The following is a 20351-nucleotide window of genomic DNA, read 5'->3' as shown; positions in this document are numbered from 1 at the left end:
TGGAGGCTCAGGGAGGTTAACTGCCCCTGGACACACACTCAGAGAGTGAGATGGAGGCAGGATGCAAACTCATGTTTGCATGACCTCAACGTGCCTGCCCTCTTCACAGCTCTGCAGCTGCAGAATAGACAGGGGCAGCTGGTGGATGCAGTTTGGGGCAGCTTGCTCTGTAGAAGATAGCAGCTGGGGTCTCATCATTCCACTCCACTTCTGCGTGTACCACACAGAGTGGGGACACTCTTCATTATCTCAGAGACCCAAAGGAGAATTTTATAGTGGGAGGGTCTTCAGCCTCCCCCTTATTTTGCCCAGGAGGATACTGAAGTCTAGAGAGGTGATTTAGTTGCACATGGGGACAGTTCCAGCTGGTTTCTCCTGACTCTTGAGTTCAGTGCTCTTCTCACCACTCAGGGGGAACAGGCCTTGTTCTCTTGCAGCTCTACTTTTGCTACTGACTCCCAGAATTCTTCAGACACTTAATTCTGTGCCACCCTCCCCACTCCTCACTCCCCTGGCTCTTATGTCAGGCATTTGCAAACCCCCGAATGTTCAATAATCACTTCCTAGCCTTCAGTGTTGGGCAGGGTGGAGGGAGAGGAGAAGCTGGATGCTGATTGGATAATGAGGATTTGGGAGGCCAATAGGATGTATCTGGGAGCATGCTGGAATTGGAGTCAGAACACTCAAATAGGAGTCCTTGATCTGTCACCTACCAATTTTATGATGTTGGGCATGACACTTCCTTCCAGGCCTCAGTTTCCCTATCAGGTGAATAAATTTCAGAGAAAGGCTGTGAGTATTAAATGAGAGAAAACATTTATGAAAGCACTTTATAAGCTTTAAAGGGCCATAAAAGAATAGTTCATTATAAATGAAAATACAGACATTTATAAAAAAAATGCACATGTGTGCATTGGTATACATACCAACAAGCAACAGTTATTTTTGATCTGGAGCTAGGAATCATGTGATTAACTTCTGCAGATAAATGAGAAAATGCTTGTGGAAAGATTTTGCAGTATGTTAAATGCCATACAGGAGGTATGCAGGATTATGATATTTTAAATGTAGAACCGTCGGTTTAGCCGTTTTTTTCTGTCTTAACTACACAAGCTTTACTTTCAAGTAACCGCATTCCTTTAGCAGATTTGCTTTTTACAGCATTTCAGCGGAAATGCTGAAAGGCAGTGAAATGGGCAGCTGAAAGGGGGAAAAGAAAGAAAAACAAGAGAAGTACAAGTAATCCACAAATATAATCACCCCTGAATTGACCAAAATACAGGAGTGGTGATACATTCCTCGTCTAGAAATGTCAATTAAGTGTTCCCCAACAGCATCCTTTTTCTGTAGCAATATCTTGAAAACAAATCTATACTTGAAAGGGTAGGGGTAGGATAAGGGAGAACCACCCCACAGATCCGTTAATTAAGGGAACGGGAGCAGGTTTTACCCAGTGGCTTTCTACCATTAAATTGAATTCTTTAAAAATGTGACATGAAGTGCAGTTAATGATGGGAATTCAGTGATTGAACCATAACGATCTCTCCCTGTCCTTAAACTATTGTGCAGGCATACACAAATGTGGGGAAGGTTTGAGGTTATTGGGAAAACGTATACCTGAAGCAAAATGCCACCAGCACTGAAACTGGGATATCCTTGAGGACGATGGCAAGAAGTAGAGTTTTTTAAATTACTTCATGTTCAATGAAAGAGAGCTTCATTTAGGAAATACAAGTTTCCTACCCTTACAAACTGCTGCGAATTTAAATGGTGGAAACCTCAGAAGTATGTTTGTGTTTTGGAAATTTTGCATTTTAAACTAAAATCACCTGCTAAAGCAGGGAAAATGTATCTGGCTTTAAATTTTATATAAGCAGTTTAGAAATGATCTCTTAAAATGAAATTAAAAGGTGATAGAGTGAAAACTGATACAAGGGGGTTGAGAATTGCTGAAAATTAAAAAAGAAAGTAAATCTATTTAGAATTTTAGACACAAAATAGATCACCAATCCCAAATTACCTGGATTTCTTTTTTTTTATGCAGCCCAGGCTTACCAAATAAATTCCAACTTTCTGCTCTATTTGGAGTTGAATATATTCAGGTAATTTCTGAATGAGTGGTAAATACACATCCATTTGCACAAATGTTTTTAATTTTTTTTAAAAAATCAAGCATTCTCTTATATTTGGAGCATAAAATATCCTTTATTATTTCTTCATGTTTCATTTTAAAATTATACATGATTCTGAAGAATACAACATTATTTTATACCCAGGCCCAAGTTTTATGATACATCTTTTACAGTATGGCTATTTTGATGTCTATGTCAATATTCATTTATGAAATAACCAATTAATGGGAATTTTCATTGAAAATATATGGCTGTCATATTCCTTCTTTTATCTCATTCTTTTTGTTTGGTTGTTTTTTTTTTTTTCTTTCTTGGATGTGATAGCGGTTTTTAGTATCCCGTTTTACGATTTTGCTTTCAAAAATGAGAAATGGACAGTTTACCATTCTTTTAAAAATAAAATACACTACACAAGCTGATTAAGTGATTTTTTTTTGCATTAAAACATTATTTCCTATATGTTATAACTAGACAAGTCCTCGTTTTTGCTTTTTATGATTTCATCTCTATTGGGGAACAAAGCCAGTTTCTGTGATATTTGACTTACAATAGTGATATCCAGCAAAGTACATCCCAGATAATTTTGATTTTATTTTAATAAGGTCAGCAATAATCAGGGGAGTGGAACAAGTAGAAAATTGTTCCCAAAGGGATATTAAAAGTGAAGATAATCTAATCCTCCAAGGTATGATATGTTGACCTGGTAATTTCAGATATGATTTTATCATTCAGACTTGGGTGTCTCCTGAGACTTGCTTCAGAACAATCCGAGATGATTTTCATTGTCAGCAGCTAACACTAATAAAATTGTTTTTCCTGCAGGCTAGCGTGTTAGGAAATTAAATTTATCTAATTATACGAATTGCACTGTCGCTTTTCACATTGTAATTAAAATACATCTTGTCAGGTCCTACCTCTTTCCAGAAACTATTAGTTGACTATCTCTGTATTGTATTTCCTCAGAGAACAGTGCAGAAAAATGCAAAATATGTTTGCCTGGCAAATAAAAACTGCCCTGTAGACAAGAGACGTCGAAACCGATGTCAGTACTGTCGATTTCAGAAGTGTCTCGGTGTCGGAATGGTTAAAGAAGGTATGGATATAATGCTTTTTGTCCAGCTTGCTTATAAATATTCTCAGATATCACTGAAAAAGTTAATATTTACATTAGAATGGTGAAGTTTCCTAGTTTCCCTTTCTTTTCAACATTTTATTTTTATGGTGTATATTTACATTCAAAAATAGCTGAGGTCTACTTATTCTAATTTCTCAAAATCAATAGAGAGCTTGTGTACATACATCTTTGTTCTATTTGAGAAGGAGACTTTTAGGGCTAATTCATTACCAAATGTAAGTATGGGGTGGCTTTTATGCTGCTTGTTTCAACTCTCATTAAATCATTGTGTGGATATTACTCCAAACTTATTGCCCCTTTTAAATGGTTGGTCTCATTAATGATTTGCTCAACTGTGAAGTGTTTTGATTCCTTTTTGTGATTTATGGCTGTTCATGGATATCTTTGAAGACATTTTTTCTTTGTTTCTCTCGGTATCAGTCGTCCGTACAGATAGTCTGAAAGGGAGGAGAGGTCGGCTGCCTTCCAAACCAAAGAGCCCATTACAGCAGGAAGCCTCTCAGCCCTCTCCACCTTCTCCTCCAATCTGTATGATGAATGCCCTCGTCCGAGCTTTAACAGACTCAACGCCCAGAGATCTCGATTATTCCAGAGTAAGTTTTATGATGTCTTGCTCTTGAATGAATGATCAGGGTCTCTATTCATGATAATAGTAATAAGAGTGGATTGAATGGCTTCGTGCCTGGCACTGTGCTCAACCGTTTTCATACCTTTTCTCTAGTTTTCACTTCACTTAGCAATTCCAGTGCATCCATTGCACCAAATAAATTTTGCCTTATTGAATCTCTAAATGCCTTAACAAATGACCCTGACCGTGCTGCACCTGTCATACCCATTGTTGCAGGAATCCTGATGGTTGTGCCAATGAAAATCTGCACAGGTGAATTACAATTTGTACATTTCTTTCATGCTTTAGACAAAGTGACTACTTTTTTTTTTCCATATTGTGACCAAACCATCTGGGTAAGCTTCAAGTTATCCTTAAACAGTTTACCCAATTGCACCGGCATTGACTGACCTACTGCTTATACTGAGGGATTAAACCATTGATGGAGAGGAGCAAACTCTGGCCTTGACATCAGGAGGTGTCAGGAGGACTGGGATGGAATGCTACCTCTGCTGCTTCCTGCCTGGGTCACCTGGCTCCTGCTGTTGGCTTTCTCATCCTTACAGTGGAGATGATTACAATAGTTAACCTCAGAGGGGTGTTTTGAACATCAGTCACACAGGAATGACGGTTGAGAAAACATTTGAAAATTGTAAATGATTACCAGTGTTGTTATTTAAGCCAACCAAAATATATTAACACTTTTATTTCATATGGGATATAGTAAAATATCATCAGTTTGAGCCCTGCAAATTCCCAGAAATTTGGATAACACAAAGAAGAATGATGAGAAAGGATTTTCTGAGCAAAGGTATAAACATTACTGGAAGGCAGTTTTAAAAGAGACTTAGAAAAGCAGACTTCTAGTAAGACAGGGTCTCACCAAAGAAGAAAAGAAAGGAAAAAGATCTCAATCATTGAGCAATTTCTACATGCTAGGCATTGTGGTACTTTGTCTCATCTAACCATTGAAAGAAACATGAACTGTACGAATGGTTAATCCCACCGTAAGACAAGAAAACTTAGAAACACAGTTTACACACAGATAAGAGAGATACCAGTCCAGGGATCCCCAGTTGGTTGATTTGGCTTGGCAGCAGCTACCAGATTGCCTTCTCCAGGTCCAATCAGTATTTCAAACTTCTGGTTGAAGGGCTGGCCAAGAGTGTGAGAGTGTCTGCCATATGCCCTCCTTTTAGGCTGCAATGTTGACAAAAGTGAAGGGGTGATTTGTGTATCTGCTGTGATCTTCCTTCCCTCATCCCCTCCCTCACTGTAGGTTGTGAAGCCTCCTCTCCACACTTGAGCACAAGACTTCATATAAGAAGCATGGTAGACCCTTAGCATCAAAGGTTGAGGACTCTTACTCTGATTACAAGTAGCATCTCTTGACTGAAGTCAAGTCTCAAATAATAGTCTAACAGAATAATGCAGTGATTAAGGGCTTAGGTTTTGGAACCATGCAGGCCTTGATTAAAATCCCAACACCATCATGTACTATCTGGGTGATCTTGAGCAACTGATTAAATCTTTTAATGTGTCAGTTTCCTCATCTGTGTTATGGAGTAATAGTAATAATATCTACTTCCCAGGGTTGTTTCTGGGAAGTTTAAATAAGATGATACTCGTCAAAGCTTTAGCACAGTGCCCTGTATGTTATCTCCTTGACCAAAACTTCTTATTCTATCCTTTGTTGAACGTTCTAATGAGTATAAACACTACACATGTCAGGTGCTATGTAGCAAAACCACTAAGGTAAGTGTTATGATCTCTCATAGATGAGATTAAAACTGAGAAAGGCTAAAGAACTGACTTGCCCAAGGTCACATAGTAATAGGTATCAGAGATAGAATTAGAAGCCAAGTGGGCCCAATTTGGCCCCCAAAGTCTGTGCTCTTAAAACCATAATTCGTTGCATCTCTGGTTTCAGTGAGAGTGGGTGATAGAAAAGCATTTGGGAATAAAAACTTTTCCATGAGCCAACTCTGGCCTTCCCTTATGCAATTCATCTGAATTAATGAAGCTTCTTGGCACTGCCTTCACTGAGGCTACAGCACACAATCTGACATTGTTCTGGGGCATTTGAAATCACTATTGATGGCCAGTCCAGAGGTTTAGTCCACAAAGTGATTTGGTGGGTTGGGGGGGGGGCCCAAATTATCCAATTATTGGTCTACATGGCCTAATTAGTTATTCAGAGGCAAACCCTACCCCGTACTTTGAGTTGTCCCAGCTGGGAACTGCCTCACACTGAAAAATCAATCCACTGTGTTTGCTTGCTTCTGCACCATTCAGGGTGTTAGACTAGAGTCATCATCCTCATCAACAAACATTTATCCAATTTAATTGTTAGCTTTGCCCAAAATAACAGATTGACCATGCCAGAGTCTGGGTCACACTGATACTACCTTTGGGGCCTGGCTCAATTTTGTAAAGCGTATTTATTTTAATTGCATTGTTTTGGAATTGGGTTGAACCTCATAGCTTGGATTCTCCTGCTTTTAGATAGCTTTACAAAATTATCAAAAATTGGACCCAAATCAATTAAATTAAAAGTCTCTTTTAATAAAATACAGTGAGTTTTCATCAAAAACTTGGATGAAGGCAGAGAAGGCATGCTGATCACATTTGCAGATGACAGAAAGCTGGGAGGGATCGCTAATATGATGGATGTCAGTGTCAACATTCAGAGTGATTTCGACAAGCTGGAACAGGATGGGCTGAAACCATCGTGAAGAAAGGTCACAAAAATAAGTGTGAAGCTCAGCATTTAGAATTTTTTAAAATGGAAGAGCCTTGGCCTGTCAGTGGTTCATGTTAAGAAGATCTCAGGAGTTTATTCCATACACATTCAGTAAGAACCAACAAAGTGTGCAGTGGAAGGGAGGGATGCTAAATTAGCTTAGGCCTCAGTAGTAGAAGCATGGGGCTAGAACCAAGTTGATGGTGTCCCACGGACTCTGTCCTGTCAGTGCACACTTCAAGGATGGAGTTCAGTTCCAAGCTGGGATTTAAGAGGATCCAGTGTATGTATGTGGATACACTGTTTCTGGAAACTCAAAAGGGATGGTTGAAGGAAATGGAAATACGTAGACAGAAAGGGAGAAGATTTGGCAGGATTAGGTCACACTTTGGCCCTGTCGCCAAGAGGACTGTTGCTCCCAAGGGCAGAACTAGAGGGTGAAGGAGGGGGCCCTTCCAGCTCACTCTGAGGGCAAGGAAGAACTTTCCTGGCTATAAGAGCTGCTGTGGAAGCGTGAGTTCATCAACACAAGTTGTCCTTATGTAAGGACAACACATAACAGCGTTCCTCACAGGAGAGAGGTTATTTTGGCTGATACTAATTTCCTTCCAAAGCTAAGATTTTATGATTCTAGGGTTTACCTTACTGTCCCTAAATGCAAGTGAATATATATACATATACATATAAGAATATGTGTTGTTAAACAACTTGTTACTTCACAAGATTGAATTTGCTTCATTCTCTTTTAAAAAAAAAATTAGCATAAAATGAATGAAGCAAAATGAATTTATTGAATGCCTACTTTGAGCCAGGCACCATCACATACATTCTTACATAATTTCACTTAAACCCAGTTTATGTGGTACAATTTATGGTTTCAGTCATTTTTTTAATGTCATTCATTGAAATTCAATTTTCATATTACCTTCTCCTTAAAGTTTTTTATTTATTAATTCATAGAACTGGAGGTGATCTTGAGGTCATCTAATCCAAAACCCATATTTCAGAAGACTAAATAAAGGCTTAAAAAGGCTAAGTGGCTTGCCTAAGGTCAGTGGCAGAGCTAGGGTTAGACCCAAATCTCATCACTCAAAGTAATATGTTTCTCTTTCACCATACTGCCACTTCTGTTTAATGGCAATATACTAGTTTTTTTTTTTAATAGAAGCTTTATTGGATTTTAAAAATTACAATTAGAGTAATTTATAAAAGGCAGACCATTTAGAAGTGAATAAAGTGAAAAATGAAAGTCTCTTCTTCATTTATTCCTGCCTAATCTATATCATAGTGGTATATATAATTTTACATTTTAAATAAGAATATGCCCTGTCAGTTGTGAGTCAGACAGTTGGCTTGACCAAAACAATTTATTAAAGATGCTACCTTCCCCCAGTGAATCAGAGAAATGAGAAAATGTTTGCCGGGCAGGTATGTTCTAATCTTGTACCTGCCTATGTGGCTTTAAGGTAGTAAGTGAGCATTTTCCTCGTTTGTGGGAAAGGGAGGTGGAGGAGTTGTTCCAAGTCACAGAGGGAAGGGGGTTTTCAAGGCCAGAAAGAGAGCTCTTCGCTCTGTGAAGCGTTCCTGGCTCTGGGAACTTTTCTTCTCCTTTGGGCCAAACTTCTCTCCTTCAAAAGTGAGCTCAGATCGTTGTATATCAGTGCAGTCAAAACATGTCACATTTGATTTGTTTCTCCTCAAAATGTTGCTATTCTGTACCCCACAGTTGCTTTTAATTTAGCATTACAAGTATATATAGATACTGGGCTTGTCTTCAGAGCCTGCATAATTACTAATGAGAAAATGCACTTCACATCCTCATTAGTTGGTCATTTCAAGTATTTTCCAGCAAACTAGGATGTTTTCTGGTAATGGGTGTCACTTAGTATAGTAACAGACTCCAAATACAAGAGATACTGCCCAGATAAAACCAGGCACCAGCAAGTGGCATTTAAATATGTTAACAAGATAGCCTAAGAAATGGTTGACACGTGTTAAACCTACAAAGTAAACATCATGAAGATTCTGCAAAGAGGGTGCTTTCATGAAGCTACTCAGAAGACCCTCTCAAATTGCCACCAACTCACTAGATGATTTCAGGCAAGTTCTGCCCTGCTGTAGGCCTCAGTTTTCTCATCTGAAGGCCGAGGAGATTGGACTAAATGCACTGCCATGATCCCTTCCAGCCTTCTCCTTCCCCGACCCTCTGATTCCCCTATGGGTACAGGTCTGCATTTCCCAAAGTGTGGTGCCCAGACCGCATGTATCAGAAGGAGTCAGGGTGTTTGCTTAAAATGCAGATTCTCGGGGCCACACGCAGGCCTACTGACTCAGAATTGGGGGACGGGGGAAGGCAGGCAGGAATCTGTATTCTAAAGAGGACCTTGGATGATTCTTTGGCACACTAAGCCTTGAGAACGATCGATATGATTTAATAAGAACAATTCAATTTTACCTTGTATCTCCTATTTCCCAACTTTCTTGGGGTTGAAAAGGAATAAGCAATAGAGATAAGTTTAACAGAAAGTAATTGATTCATTTAACAATTCTTCCAGAGCAGTGGACCCGTTAGAACAAGATGCAGCTCCTGCCCTCATGGAGCTTACAGGCAAGTGAAGGAGACAGAAAGTAAACAAATATGTAACTGCAGTGATGCCATTGACGGGAAGAGAGGAGGGTTTTTTGGTTTTGGTTTGGTTTTTTAGAGAGGGGAGGCAATTAGATCAGAAAAGAAGAAATTTGGGATAAAATATATTCATTGCCAGTTTTTAAAGTGTCACTTTTTAAAGTGTAAGAACCTAAGAATATGTATACATAGTTTGGCTCATAGAACGATAACATCTAAAATATAAAGAAATATAAGGACCCAGGGAAAAGTAACATTCTAAGTGGAAACAAAGTGTTCTTAGGACATTTTACATATTTAGCCAGGACTGACACTGAGGTAGAGTAAATAGCAGATTCCACTCTGCTATGAAAGCATCGCATTGCTAAATTTTAGGGCTGGTGTTCACCAAGGGTCTCATGTAATTCCCAAATAACTTATTTTAGGCCTAGGTTGTGGCTGAAATCTGACCTGTATAGCCATGGTATTGCCATTTGAAATGTGTCAACTCAATTTAGTTTAAATAGTATTCACTGTTTTTTGCAGCTCTAGATTCTCAACCTAAGTGCTTCGGAGAAATCTGCATTAGACGTTAGCTATCAGTAAATGCAATATTGTGTCTTTGACTAGTGGTAAAACCTGATTATTGATTATCCATATAGGCTGGAATAAAAAGCATAAATAGGAAAAAAAAGATTCATTTTTAAAGTCTTTCTCTATTTGGCCTATGTCTGATTAGAATAGTCAATAAACAAGTATTTCTAGATTTTTCTTTGGTGAACCCCGAAGCTGCTTATCCCAGAGACAGAGGGATGTAGGGGAGCACAGAAGCAGAGATGGGGGTCTGGTTCTTCCAACTCTACATCCAGTATTCCTTAGCGAGGTGTTTATAAACTGCTAGTCCGGGCAGAGAAAGACTCTAAAACGTTTTGTTCCATTTCTTTAAATCTTATGTTCAGTAGAGGGGATACTTGATTTGTCTTTTCCCCCCAGCACTTGATGCTGACCCTCCAGTCACCCCCAAGTTACTGGTGGCTCAGGCTGAATCCAGTTTGGCTCCAGAATTCTGAAACGTGAACCAGAATCACTGCAGGTGAAGCTCAGAGGGTCTGGCTGGAGTCTGGCACACGGGGCCCGCTGGCTTTCCTCCCTGCTGGACTCTATCAGAGAAAACCGCACACACAGGCAGCAACTGCATTTCCCTGTGTGCAGGATGCATGAAATGTGAGCCCAGCAGGGGTGGAGGCCTGCAGAGGACCCTGGGGGAAAGCTAAGTGCTCCGGAGGATTCTGAGCAAATATTGGAAGCAGGGAGATTATTGAGTTGTGAGCCATGGTTTCAGGGACTTCAGTGCAGGAGAGAGCTGTTAGGTCCCATTCCCTGACATTCTTTAGTCTTTTTTTCTCCATTTAACACACTATTTTAAAACAATAATGCTGAATCAGTATCAAATTCTAGGCAATACCGTCATACCTGGTGTGATTAGCAACATTTAGAATCATCAAATGCAAGAGCCATCACATGGAACATTCACCAGGATAGATGATGGTCTGGGCCATAAAGCACACCTTAACACATTTAAAAGAATAGAAATCATACAGTGTCTGCCGTCAATCCCACAAAGGAATTAAACTAGAAATCAGTAACAGAAAGATAGCTGAATGCAAGAGCCAGAAGGAATCAGCTAGTCTAGTCACTTCCAACTTCAGAGGCAGAAATAAACCCAGAGAAGTTAAGTGCCTTGTCTAGGGCTGCACAGCAAGTCAGTGCCAGAGCCTGGAGGAGGTCCCCATGACCTACTGCCTGATCCAACATTCTTTCCTCAACTCTGAATTACCTGGGAGTTTCACATGTAGTGCTGTCAACTTTCTAAAGGTGGTGCTGCCCTGAATTTCATCCTGCCCCTGGAGAGCATATGGAATTAGATTCATATAAGAAGAGAAAGTTTAAAAATAAAATCTTTTTTTTTTCCACTTTCCTCCAGTTAATAGTATGTGTGCTGGAAGGAAGTAGTGGGGAGTGTCTATGACACCAGTATCACGCTGTCATCCTTGAATATCTGTGGGAAGGATGACTGCTTCCTTCTCCTGGCCTTTGCTTCCGTAGTCCATTACAACACAGAACATCTAGGGCTTCACAGAATCCAGGCCCTGGGTGGATTATTGGGAACAGAGGAGCCAGGGATTTGAACTGGACCTGATATTATGGGATCCTAGAAAAAGTCAGGGCTGAAAATTAGAAACCTTCCGGTTCAACCCTTTCCCCCATTTTATAAATATGGAAGCTGAGGGACAGTGATAACTCCAAGTATCAAAACTGTTATCAGTATTATCACTATCGTCATGTGTTAAACACGTTCTATGCATCAGGTCCTCTGCATGTATTATCACATTTAATCATCACAACAAAATGTTAAGGAAGATATTATCCCCATTTTACAGAGGAGAAAACTGAGGCTCAGAAAAGTGAAGTAATTTACCCCAGATAACTATAGCAGCAGAGCTACATTATTTCACAAATTAGGAGCCTAGACAAATCTAGGATCAAAGTGGCTTGGCTCCTTGTCTGATGTTTCTTTTGTTATTTCTTGATGCCTCTTGGGAAAACACAAAGGGGAAAAAAAAGACCCAATTAAGACAAATGCCTCATTTCCTCAGACCTGTGTAGTTCTACAGTGAGCACTTGGCTGCTTATTGGCTGTTTGTCCTCCAGCCAGGTTAGAGTATTGTTGCAAACCTAGGCACTCCCCTGACTGTTCTTTCATGGAACAATATTCAACAACTGTTTATTGAGCGTCAATTATGTGCCAGTCACTGTGTTGACAAAATATGGGACCAAATGAATACATACATGGAGAACTCCAATTAAAGCAAAGCAAAATACTTTTTAAAACTATCCTACAGGCCACCAGCTAGTAACATCAGACCTATTAACAGCCAGGAGGTGTAGGACTGGAAATCACAGAGCCATGTTTAAGTCTTGGCTGTACCACTGTTAGTTATGTAACTTGGGAAAGTCTATTAACCTTTCCAAGCATCTTTGAGCCTCAGTTTCCTCATCTGTAAAGTAAGGATTAAAATCCATGCCCTTTGAGGATCAACTTGAGAGACACAAAAGCACACTCAGCTGTGTTCGTATGAAGGCAATGACGTGCATATTTACATGAATGTTTTTGCACATCTCCTAAGTCTCTGTGTTGTTGGTTGTCCCTTAATTATTATCTCGCTGTATCAATCTTCCTGCCTGACGCAGGAAAGATTTTCCTCCAGTGATTCAAGCAAAACCCAGGCTCTACCAGCATATCTAAAAGCCGTGTCAAGACTTTATCCCTGTTTGTACCTTTCTTCTCCTGGGGCCCTCTAGATCAATGATGTCCAATAGGATGTTCTGCCGTGATGGAAATGTTCTAAACACATGTGACTATTGAGCACTTGAAATATGGCTAGCGTGACTGAAGAACTGGATTTTAAATTGTATTTAATTTTCATTAATTTTAGTAGCCGCGAGCCCTGAGTCTGATGGCACACAGCTGCCTGGGCCCTGCCAAGGACACACTCCTTCCCGACTGCTTCCTTGTTTGTTTTATCTCTCAGGAATCCATCTGCAGCAAGCATCCATCTTCTCGTATTGGTCAATTCCGTGATTCTCAGACTTCACTGTGCATGAGAATTCACCTGGAGATCTTGATAAAACAGTTTCTTGGGCCTACCCTCAGAGTTTCTGATTCTGTAGGTCTGGGGCAGAGCTGGAGATTTTCATGTCTAACACATTCCCAGGTGTTGCTGATGCTGCTGGACCGGGGCCACAGTTTGAGAACCAGGGGTTAATTAAGCATCTTGTTTGGAGACAGCTGTGCCTTAGGGAATCTGTGGATCCTGGAGGCTGGTGCAGACACAACCCCCTGGGGTAACGGTTCTCAGCACAGCAGCCCTTTGGAATCACCTGGGGAGCTTTTAAAATTCCTGATGGCCAGTCCCGATCCCAGACCAGTTAAATTAGAATCTCTGTGGATATGACCCAGACATGAGTGTTTTTTTAAAGCTCCCCAGATGATTGCAGTCAGGATTGAAAACCACTGCACTTAATGGGACTTAAGCAAATTTCATTGACTATTAAGTGGTAACAGAATCCACTCTATTTATGTCACAGGGCTATTGTGAGAATCCGATGAGACTGTGAATGCAAAAAGGTTTTATAAACTGTGGCACCTAAAAGTAAGGATTTAGGTGTTGAAAATCTTGGAAGAGCCAAGCTGCAAATGATGCTGTTATCCCTGTTGGATTGAGATAACGCCGCTATCTGTGGTTTGCATTCTAGTACTGTCCCACTGACCAGGCCGCTGCAGGCACAGATGCCGAGCATGTACAACAGTTCTACAACCTTCTAACAGCCTCCATCGACGTATCTAGAAGCTGGGCAGAAAAGATTCCTGGATTTACTGATCTCCCCAAAGAAGATCAGACATTACTTATAGAATCAGCCTTTTTGGAGCTGTTTGTTCTCAGACTTTCCATCAGGTAATTACTTTTATTTTTTCTTCCTCAGTCCACTCCTTCCTGTGAAGAAGTTTGAAACCTGCTGTGTTTGTAACTAAGTCAGCAGTGAAAAGTTTGCTCAAGATGGACATATGAAATATGACCAGGCATTAAAAAACTGAGCAGTGGGTGGAGCCCTGGGCTGGTAGCCAGGACTCCTGGGTTCTAGTCTCAGTTTTAATACAGACTTGCTCTAAGACCCTGAGCAGGTCACTTGCCTCACCAGAAATTTAGTTTCCTTCTTTGTAAAATGAGAATGTTGGGTTTGGTGTTCTCTAAAGCCCCTTGTCGCTCACATTCTGTGATTCCAGAAAGATTCTCATGGTACATAAGGTATTTCCTGGGAGCAAGTATTTGTTTTGAACGTTGCATTTACCTCCCAAGGTTCTATTTAACAAGTTGCTGTTCTCATACACCAGATGGGGCACTGAAGAGTTCCCACAGCTTCTCAACCCCCAGTGTTTACTCCAAGAGAATAGCTTCTGGATCAAAAGATTTGGTTCAACTTATGACACTCAGTGACACCAAACACAAAGAGGAGCTGATTTTTCTAAAAGCTGGAACCTGGGATCTAAGCTTCTCTCTTAAAGTCCACATTAGCATTTTAAATTTCATCTTCCTTGCTTCCTTTTAGTTATATATTTATAGGAGATGGTACCAACATTTTACCAATTTTATAGGAAAAATCATCACCTTTCCCCTCTTTGTCTTCCCTACCACCCCCTCCCCAGTTTCATACCATACTACCAGAAACTCTCACTTAAAGTGAAAATTCCCATGCCTCATTCCCAGCTATTTTGGTTTGGATCTGCCTTGAAGGAAGTCCAGAAATCTGCATTTTTAAGTCATGCTCCAGCGATTCTGATGCCGGTGTTCTGAGGTCTGGGTTTTAAACCCTGGGGTTGAATCATTCGGTCCCGTGCGTCCCTCTGTGGAGGGATCTGTGGGAGAGGCTGAAGTGGAGTTACTGCTAGACTGCCAGTAGTTAGCACAGTTACTGCCACTCCTGTGTGTGCAGGAGCCACGCTGAGCCAGCAATGTGACTACCATCTATTAGGCAGGCAGCGAAGGATTAAGTAGGTGATAAGCTCCATGAGAGCAGGCACCACAGAGGCCCTATTTACCAGGTGTTCTCCAGTGTCTGGCTAAGGAACGGGCACAGGCTTTGTGCTCAGGAAATACTTTCTGAGTGAATGAATGAATAAAGCTGTTCATCCAAGAGGCACAATTAAAGTGACATTAACTTGTTAAGGCAGAAGGCCAGGAGAGAGAAATATGTGGCAAGAGATTTGAAAATTAAAGGAATTTAAGATTAAGGTAAGGACCACCTAGAATTCAGAATTAGTTAACACCTAACACTCATTGGCCTCTTGTATACCAGGCATTATGCATGGGCTTTCAAATCCTTATTTCATTCAATTCCCACAACATTCTTTGGAGGTAGCAATTATAATTCCTGTTTTATAGACAAGGAAAAGGAAACTCAGAAAGATTAAAGGAGTGCCCAAGGCCCCACAGCGAAGTGGTGCTAACTAGAAGTTCCAGGGCACCTTTCATTAGAAAAGAATGGGATGACTATGGACATAATATAAACTATCTGATGGGTTGAGAAATAACCCTCTACAGCCCCACTGTTTAAAGCAGAGAATGTAATACAAAATAAGGACTCTTTTTATTTTAGACCACTGTTCAGTTTGTCATTGACTTCTGGCGCTTGCAGGAACTTGGTGTTTTTAGAGTCTGCACAGTGGAATTGTAGTGTCTAGCCTCGGGCCTTATCACTTTTTGACATTTAAGAAAATGAAAGAGAAGTCGAAGGAGCGAAGTGGGAAGGAGTACTGAAGGGAACAGTCTCGTGTTCACTGCAGAGAGAGACTGGGCACTGGGCTTCGCTTCCACCATCCGTGAGTCCCAGGATGAGCCAGCAGCTGCTTGTAGCAATAAGAGAGCAGATGCCCCACCCCGAGCATCCCCAGGGCTGAGGCTCACCAGGGAAGTCAGCAGACAACCGGTGGTGGTTGTTTATCCCAGGAGCACAGTCTTGTTCATGGAGGGCGTCTGGACAGGTTTCACAGCACCACGCTGGGTTTTGGACGCTGCCCCAAGGCTATGCGGGTGCCTGTGTGTTATGATGTTATCCCACTGGACAGACTGAACAGACCTATTTAATGTGTCTCTGTCCCTCACCCACCGCGACTTTCTCTCGTAGGTCAAACACTGCTGAAGATAAGTTTGTGTTCTGCAATGGACTTGTCCTGCATCGACTTCAGTGCCTTCGTGGATTTGGGGAGTGGCTCGACTCCATTAAAGACTTTTCCTTAAGTTTGCAGAGCCTGAACCTTGATATCCAAGCCTTAGCCTGCCTGTCAGCACTGAGCATGATCACAGGTAAGCACCACCCTGCCGTGACTTGAAGGGACTGTGTCCCCCTCTCTCTCCTTTCCCGGCTTATGGTAGATTCTGACTTTGGCTGTCACACACACAAGAAATTAGGAAACTGATTGCCACTTTGCTGAAATCTGCTGTTTACCCTAGTTTAAAACAAGAGACAGGGACTTCCCTGGTGGCGCAGTGGTTAAGAATCCACCTGCTAATACAGGGAACACGGGTTCGAGCCCTGGTCCGGGAAGATCCCACATGCCGCGGAGCAACTAAGTCCATGCGCCACAACTACTGAGCCTGCGCTCTAGAGCCCGCGAGCCACAGCTACCGAAGCCCAGGCGCCTAGAGCCTGTGCTCCGCAACAAGAGAAAGCCCGTGCACAACAATGAAGACCCAATGCAGCCAAAAGTAAATTAATTAATTAATTAATTTTTTAAAAAAAAACCACGAGAGGCATACACCTGCAACTTATTGTCATGAACTTCCAGGAAAGAGGATTCCCAGTCTATTTGGTTATTGTCAACAAACCCAATAGATGAAAATCTAAGTTTCCACGGGACCTCCGTGGGTAGTTGGAGTCGCTGCTTCAGGGTTATTTTTACGGGGGGTTTGGAAGGAAGATTACCTTAACCAGCCTGTTTCTGTGGGGCAGAGGGGCGAGTCTTCCCTTTTCCCCAGTCCTTGGCTAGTAACCCAAAGTAAAACCAAAGAACTGCACACACATAAAACACACCTGTATTTATTTACAGCTTTATTTAGCAACTTTGATTGACAGAGGACTGAGGAAAATGGATATTCATATAAAGCAAAAATGGTTTAACTCAACGATTTTGACGGGTTAAAAGCAGAAGCCTAAAATATAGTCAACTTCTTTGTTATGCCATTCTCCCCCTACGTGTCACTCCCTCTCTATCCTTTGGGAGATAAAGGATTCCAAGGCAGAATGAGACAGAAAGAGAAAGGCACAGTGGGTAAGAGAGGGGTTACCATCTCCCTGTGGCTGCTGGAGGCCGCAGGCCCCAGCTCCCTTTTGCCCCTTTACACTTACAGAGTTTCCTGTTCGATCTCATCCTTCTTGATCAAACGGGGGCCTGGTGAGACAGTGACAGTAGATGGAGGCTCCAGAAGAGGCTAGCCAGACCAGGGGTGCACCTCCCATCCTTTTCATCAGACCCAAGTACAGGCTAGGCCGTTGGACTGAGGATTAAATTTCAGATTCTTGAAACACTCTTGGCCGTGGAGAACATGTTTTTCAGGCAGGTGATGAGTTTCACAGAGGACCAGATGCATCCTGTGGCACAGATGGGCCCTTCTTTCTGATGCATTGTCTATATGCACCTTCTTGGGACATCTGTTAGCTAAAGTGAGATGTGTCTGAGTACCTTAAGAGACTAAGCTGGTTCATCATTTAATGGTTTACATGAAGGTCAAGAAGAGTAAAAGCATGTGCCATGGGAGGAATAGGACACTAGCATGTTCCCTTAGTATTCCAAGTGGAACCTGAATCCTCCTGGTCTTTGATCCTAGATGAGAAACTCCCTTCTTTTGTAAGGGCTGCCAGAGACTTCCAAGGGAGCCATTAACAAAACAAAAAGAAACACAGTCTCCAAGAGTATGGATTTGATTAAGGGGGCTTTCAAATGGCAACGTAAGGGAGCACTCGAAGAAAATAAACCCATTTAAGGCACAGACATATTACTCCAGCAGTACTGAAATGAAATTGGCTCAAAGGCTACCTTTCAACTAAAGCTCTTCAGTTCAATTTTAAAACAATTCACCTCTTCCTAGGACAGTTGAACCTTCAAAACTAGAAAGTATGAAATTTAGTTAATTTAGAAAAACAGACACAAAAACTAGAGCCAGCCTTTGCTTTCCATAAATAAAGCCAGCACATTGCCATGTCTCTATGGAAATGGGTTTTGAGTCTAGTAAATCAACAAGTGTCCCCTGATCTAGGTACTCTGCTGCAAGTCAGTGGGTTTTCAGAGATGATAACACACATCCCTAGAGGAGATAGAATATGCAAAAGAATCCATGTGATAGAAGGTGCTGAGTGCTATGGTGGGGATGTGAAAGTGGGTACAAAGTGCTGAGAGACCCATGGTAGGGGGTGGTCTTCTCAAAAGAGGTAACATAAAAGAGTCTAAAAAAGAGTGGATATATGTATATGTATAACCGATATGCTTTGCTGTACACCTGAAACTAACACAACATTGTAAATCAACTATACTCCAAAAAAAATTTTTAAAAAGAAGTAAATATCTCCAAACCAGGAAAAAAAAAAAGAGGTAACGTGAGCTGGTCTTTGATAAAAGCATAGGATGTCTCCAGGCTAAAATGGAAGGAGTGAGAATTCTAGGCATAAATAAAAATGTGCTAAAGCCATTGAAAATATGGCTGTCATACGTTTCAGGAAGGAAATGTGTAAAAAAATAGAGTGATGGGAAATGAGACTGGTGTGATAGGTTAGGGTGGGGCAGGGCATGAAGAAGCTTTCACATTTAGGTGAGAAGATTGGGGGTTATCTTGAGAGCAGTGGGGGAGCCACAGAGATGAGCATCGTGGCCAGGCTTGCATTTTAGAAAGGTCTACCCTGACAGCTGGTTTTGAGCACAGATTTTAGCAGGAAAGAGACTAAGCGGGAAAAGGCCAGTCCAGGTGTGAGAGTTGTGGTTTAAGAGGAGGGACCGAGGCCTACATGTTTTTTTGTTTTACCCTTTAAGTAGAAATTAGTAGACAACAATGAGGTCACAGCATGCGGGTGCCAGGCAATCCCAACCTGGAGAGATCGGCAGTTCAGTGCACAGAATACAAACTAGGAATTAGGAGAAGGTGGTGCTAGTCTTGTCCCTGCCTCCGGTTTACTGTGTGTCCGGCAGTTATAGCTGCTCATCCACTGCCTATTTATGCAGAGGCATGCTCAGGGAGGAAACAGTTTAGCATGGCAGAAATTGCAAGGATTTTGGAGACCACCATCCCCAGGTTAGAATCTGGGATCGCGTATTTAGTAAGTACGTACTATTGAGAAATGCATTTCTCTGAACTTCAGTTTCCCCATCTGTAAAATGGGGGAAATAATATCTATTGCCTCAGGTGGCAGTAAGGATTACAGAAAATTAGGTTTGTGATGTAGCCAAACTGGATTCAGAATAAGCACTCTTATCCACTTATGTTCCATCCTGGAGGGATGGTAACAGGGACTCCCTCAAATGAGACACACGCCTGCCCCTTCTGCACACCCTAAGTGGTCCAAAATCAAACTCAGTGGCATGAGGAATCAGGTGGTGGCCTTAGAAGCAGTGTGTTTGGTGAATATCTCTTTGGATGCTTGAGAGAGGCTCAAAGCAGGACAGTGATATTAAAGGAATTCAGCTGCAGTTACTGGGCACTTACAATGGGCCCGGTCCTTGGTGGGGTGGTTCCAGATCCTGTGCTCAGTCCTGCAGCCTGTGCAGAGCCGGGTGTTACAGGTGCTGTGGTTATAACACACAAGAAAAAGAAGGCCTCTTCTCTCATTTCTGGATCTCGCAGAACTCTCTTTGTGATTTGCTGGTTCAGAGGGGGTTTGAAATGTGTGAAAGCATCAGGAAATGGCAGAAAAGGCAGTGCCTGAGCAACAGTAGTGCACATTGCTGTGGATATTAATTTTCATTTGAATATGGGCTACCCTGAAATCTTGACTTCTAAATAAGCTCCGTTGATCCTAAAGGGTGCTTGTCGAATATCAGTGGGGCTATTGGCAGCAGAAAAATCATCCCAAAATCGTCTGCTCCAGACCACATAGAACTCATGAAAAGGAAATGGGGTCTTAGACATTTAACCAGTCTTGCTTTCCAGGAAAGTTATTGAGAATCTGGACAATATTGGTAGTTTGTGCAAACCTGACTTTGTTTCCTAATTCTCTTTTTTCCTCTTCCTTCACCTCTCTCTATGTGCCCTGGTGAAAAACTAGGTGGCGAGGTGGGGCAGGAAATGGTTTCTTTCAGATCACTCTCCTTTCGCACAGTGAAAGGGAATTCCCCACAGTTGTGGTTGTCAAATGTTTTTAGGTCCCCAGTTCATCTACCCTAACCATTCCCTTTTCCAGTGACATATTCCTGACATAGGAGTAATGGAAATGCTTTGCTTCTGATGGAATATCAATGAGGTGGTATCTAGTTGCAGTTAATTATGTATAACAAATAAGAAGCCCCCCAAATAGAAAGTTAGTGT

The 20351-nt window shown here is 41.6% G+C and overlaps 1 protein-coding gene across 2 annotated transcripts in view; it reads left to right on the top strand.

Moving 5' to 3' along the window:
* Positions 1–20351, top strand: part of NR4A3 (nuclear receptor subfamily 4 group A member 3) — a 39856-nt gene that overhangs the window by 7722 nt on the left and 11783 nt on the right. For both annotated transcript variants that reach the window (XR_014265716.1, XM_082469488.1), the window contains exons 4-7: positions 3096–3225; positions 3688–3860; positions 13540–13739; positions 15967–16145. Coding sequence is in view for 1 of the 2 variants with exons in the window: in XM_082469488.1 (XP_082325614.1) it covers positions 3096–3225; positions 3688–3860; positions 13540–13739; positions 15967–16145 (682 nt within the window). In the remaining variant the exon portion in view is untranslated. The remainder of the gene's footprint in view (positions 1–3095; positions 3226–3687; positions 3861–13539; positions 13740–15966; positions 16146–20351) is intronic.

The sequence above is a fragment of the Balaenoptera physalus genome, assembly GCF_965194825.1.
Source record: "Balaenoptera physalus genome assembly, chromosome: 7".
NCBI classification, from domain to species: domain Eukaryota; kingdom Metazoa; phylum Chordata; class Mammalia; order Artiodactyla; family Balaenopteridae; genus Balaenoptera; species Balaenoptera physalus.
The sequence above is the reverse complement of the archived record's forward strand: the minus strand, read 5'-3'. Positions and strand labels throughout refer to the sequence as shown.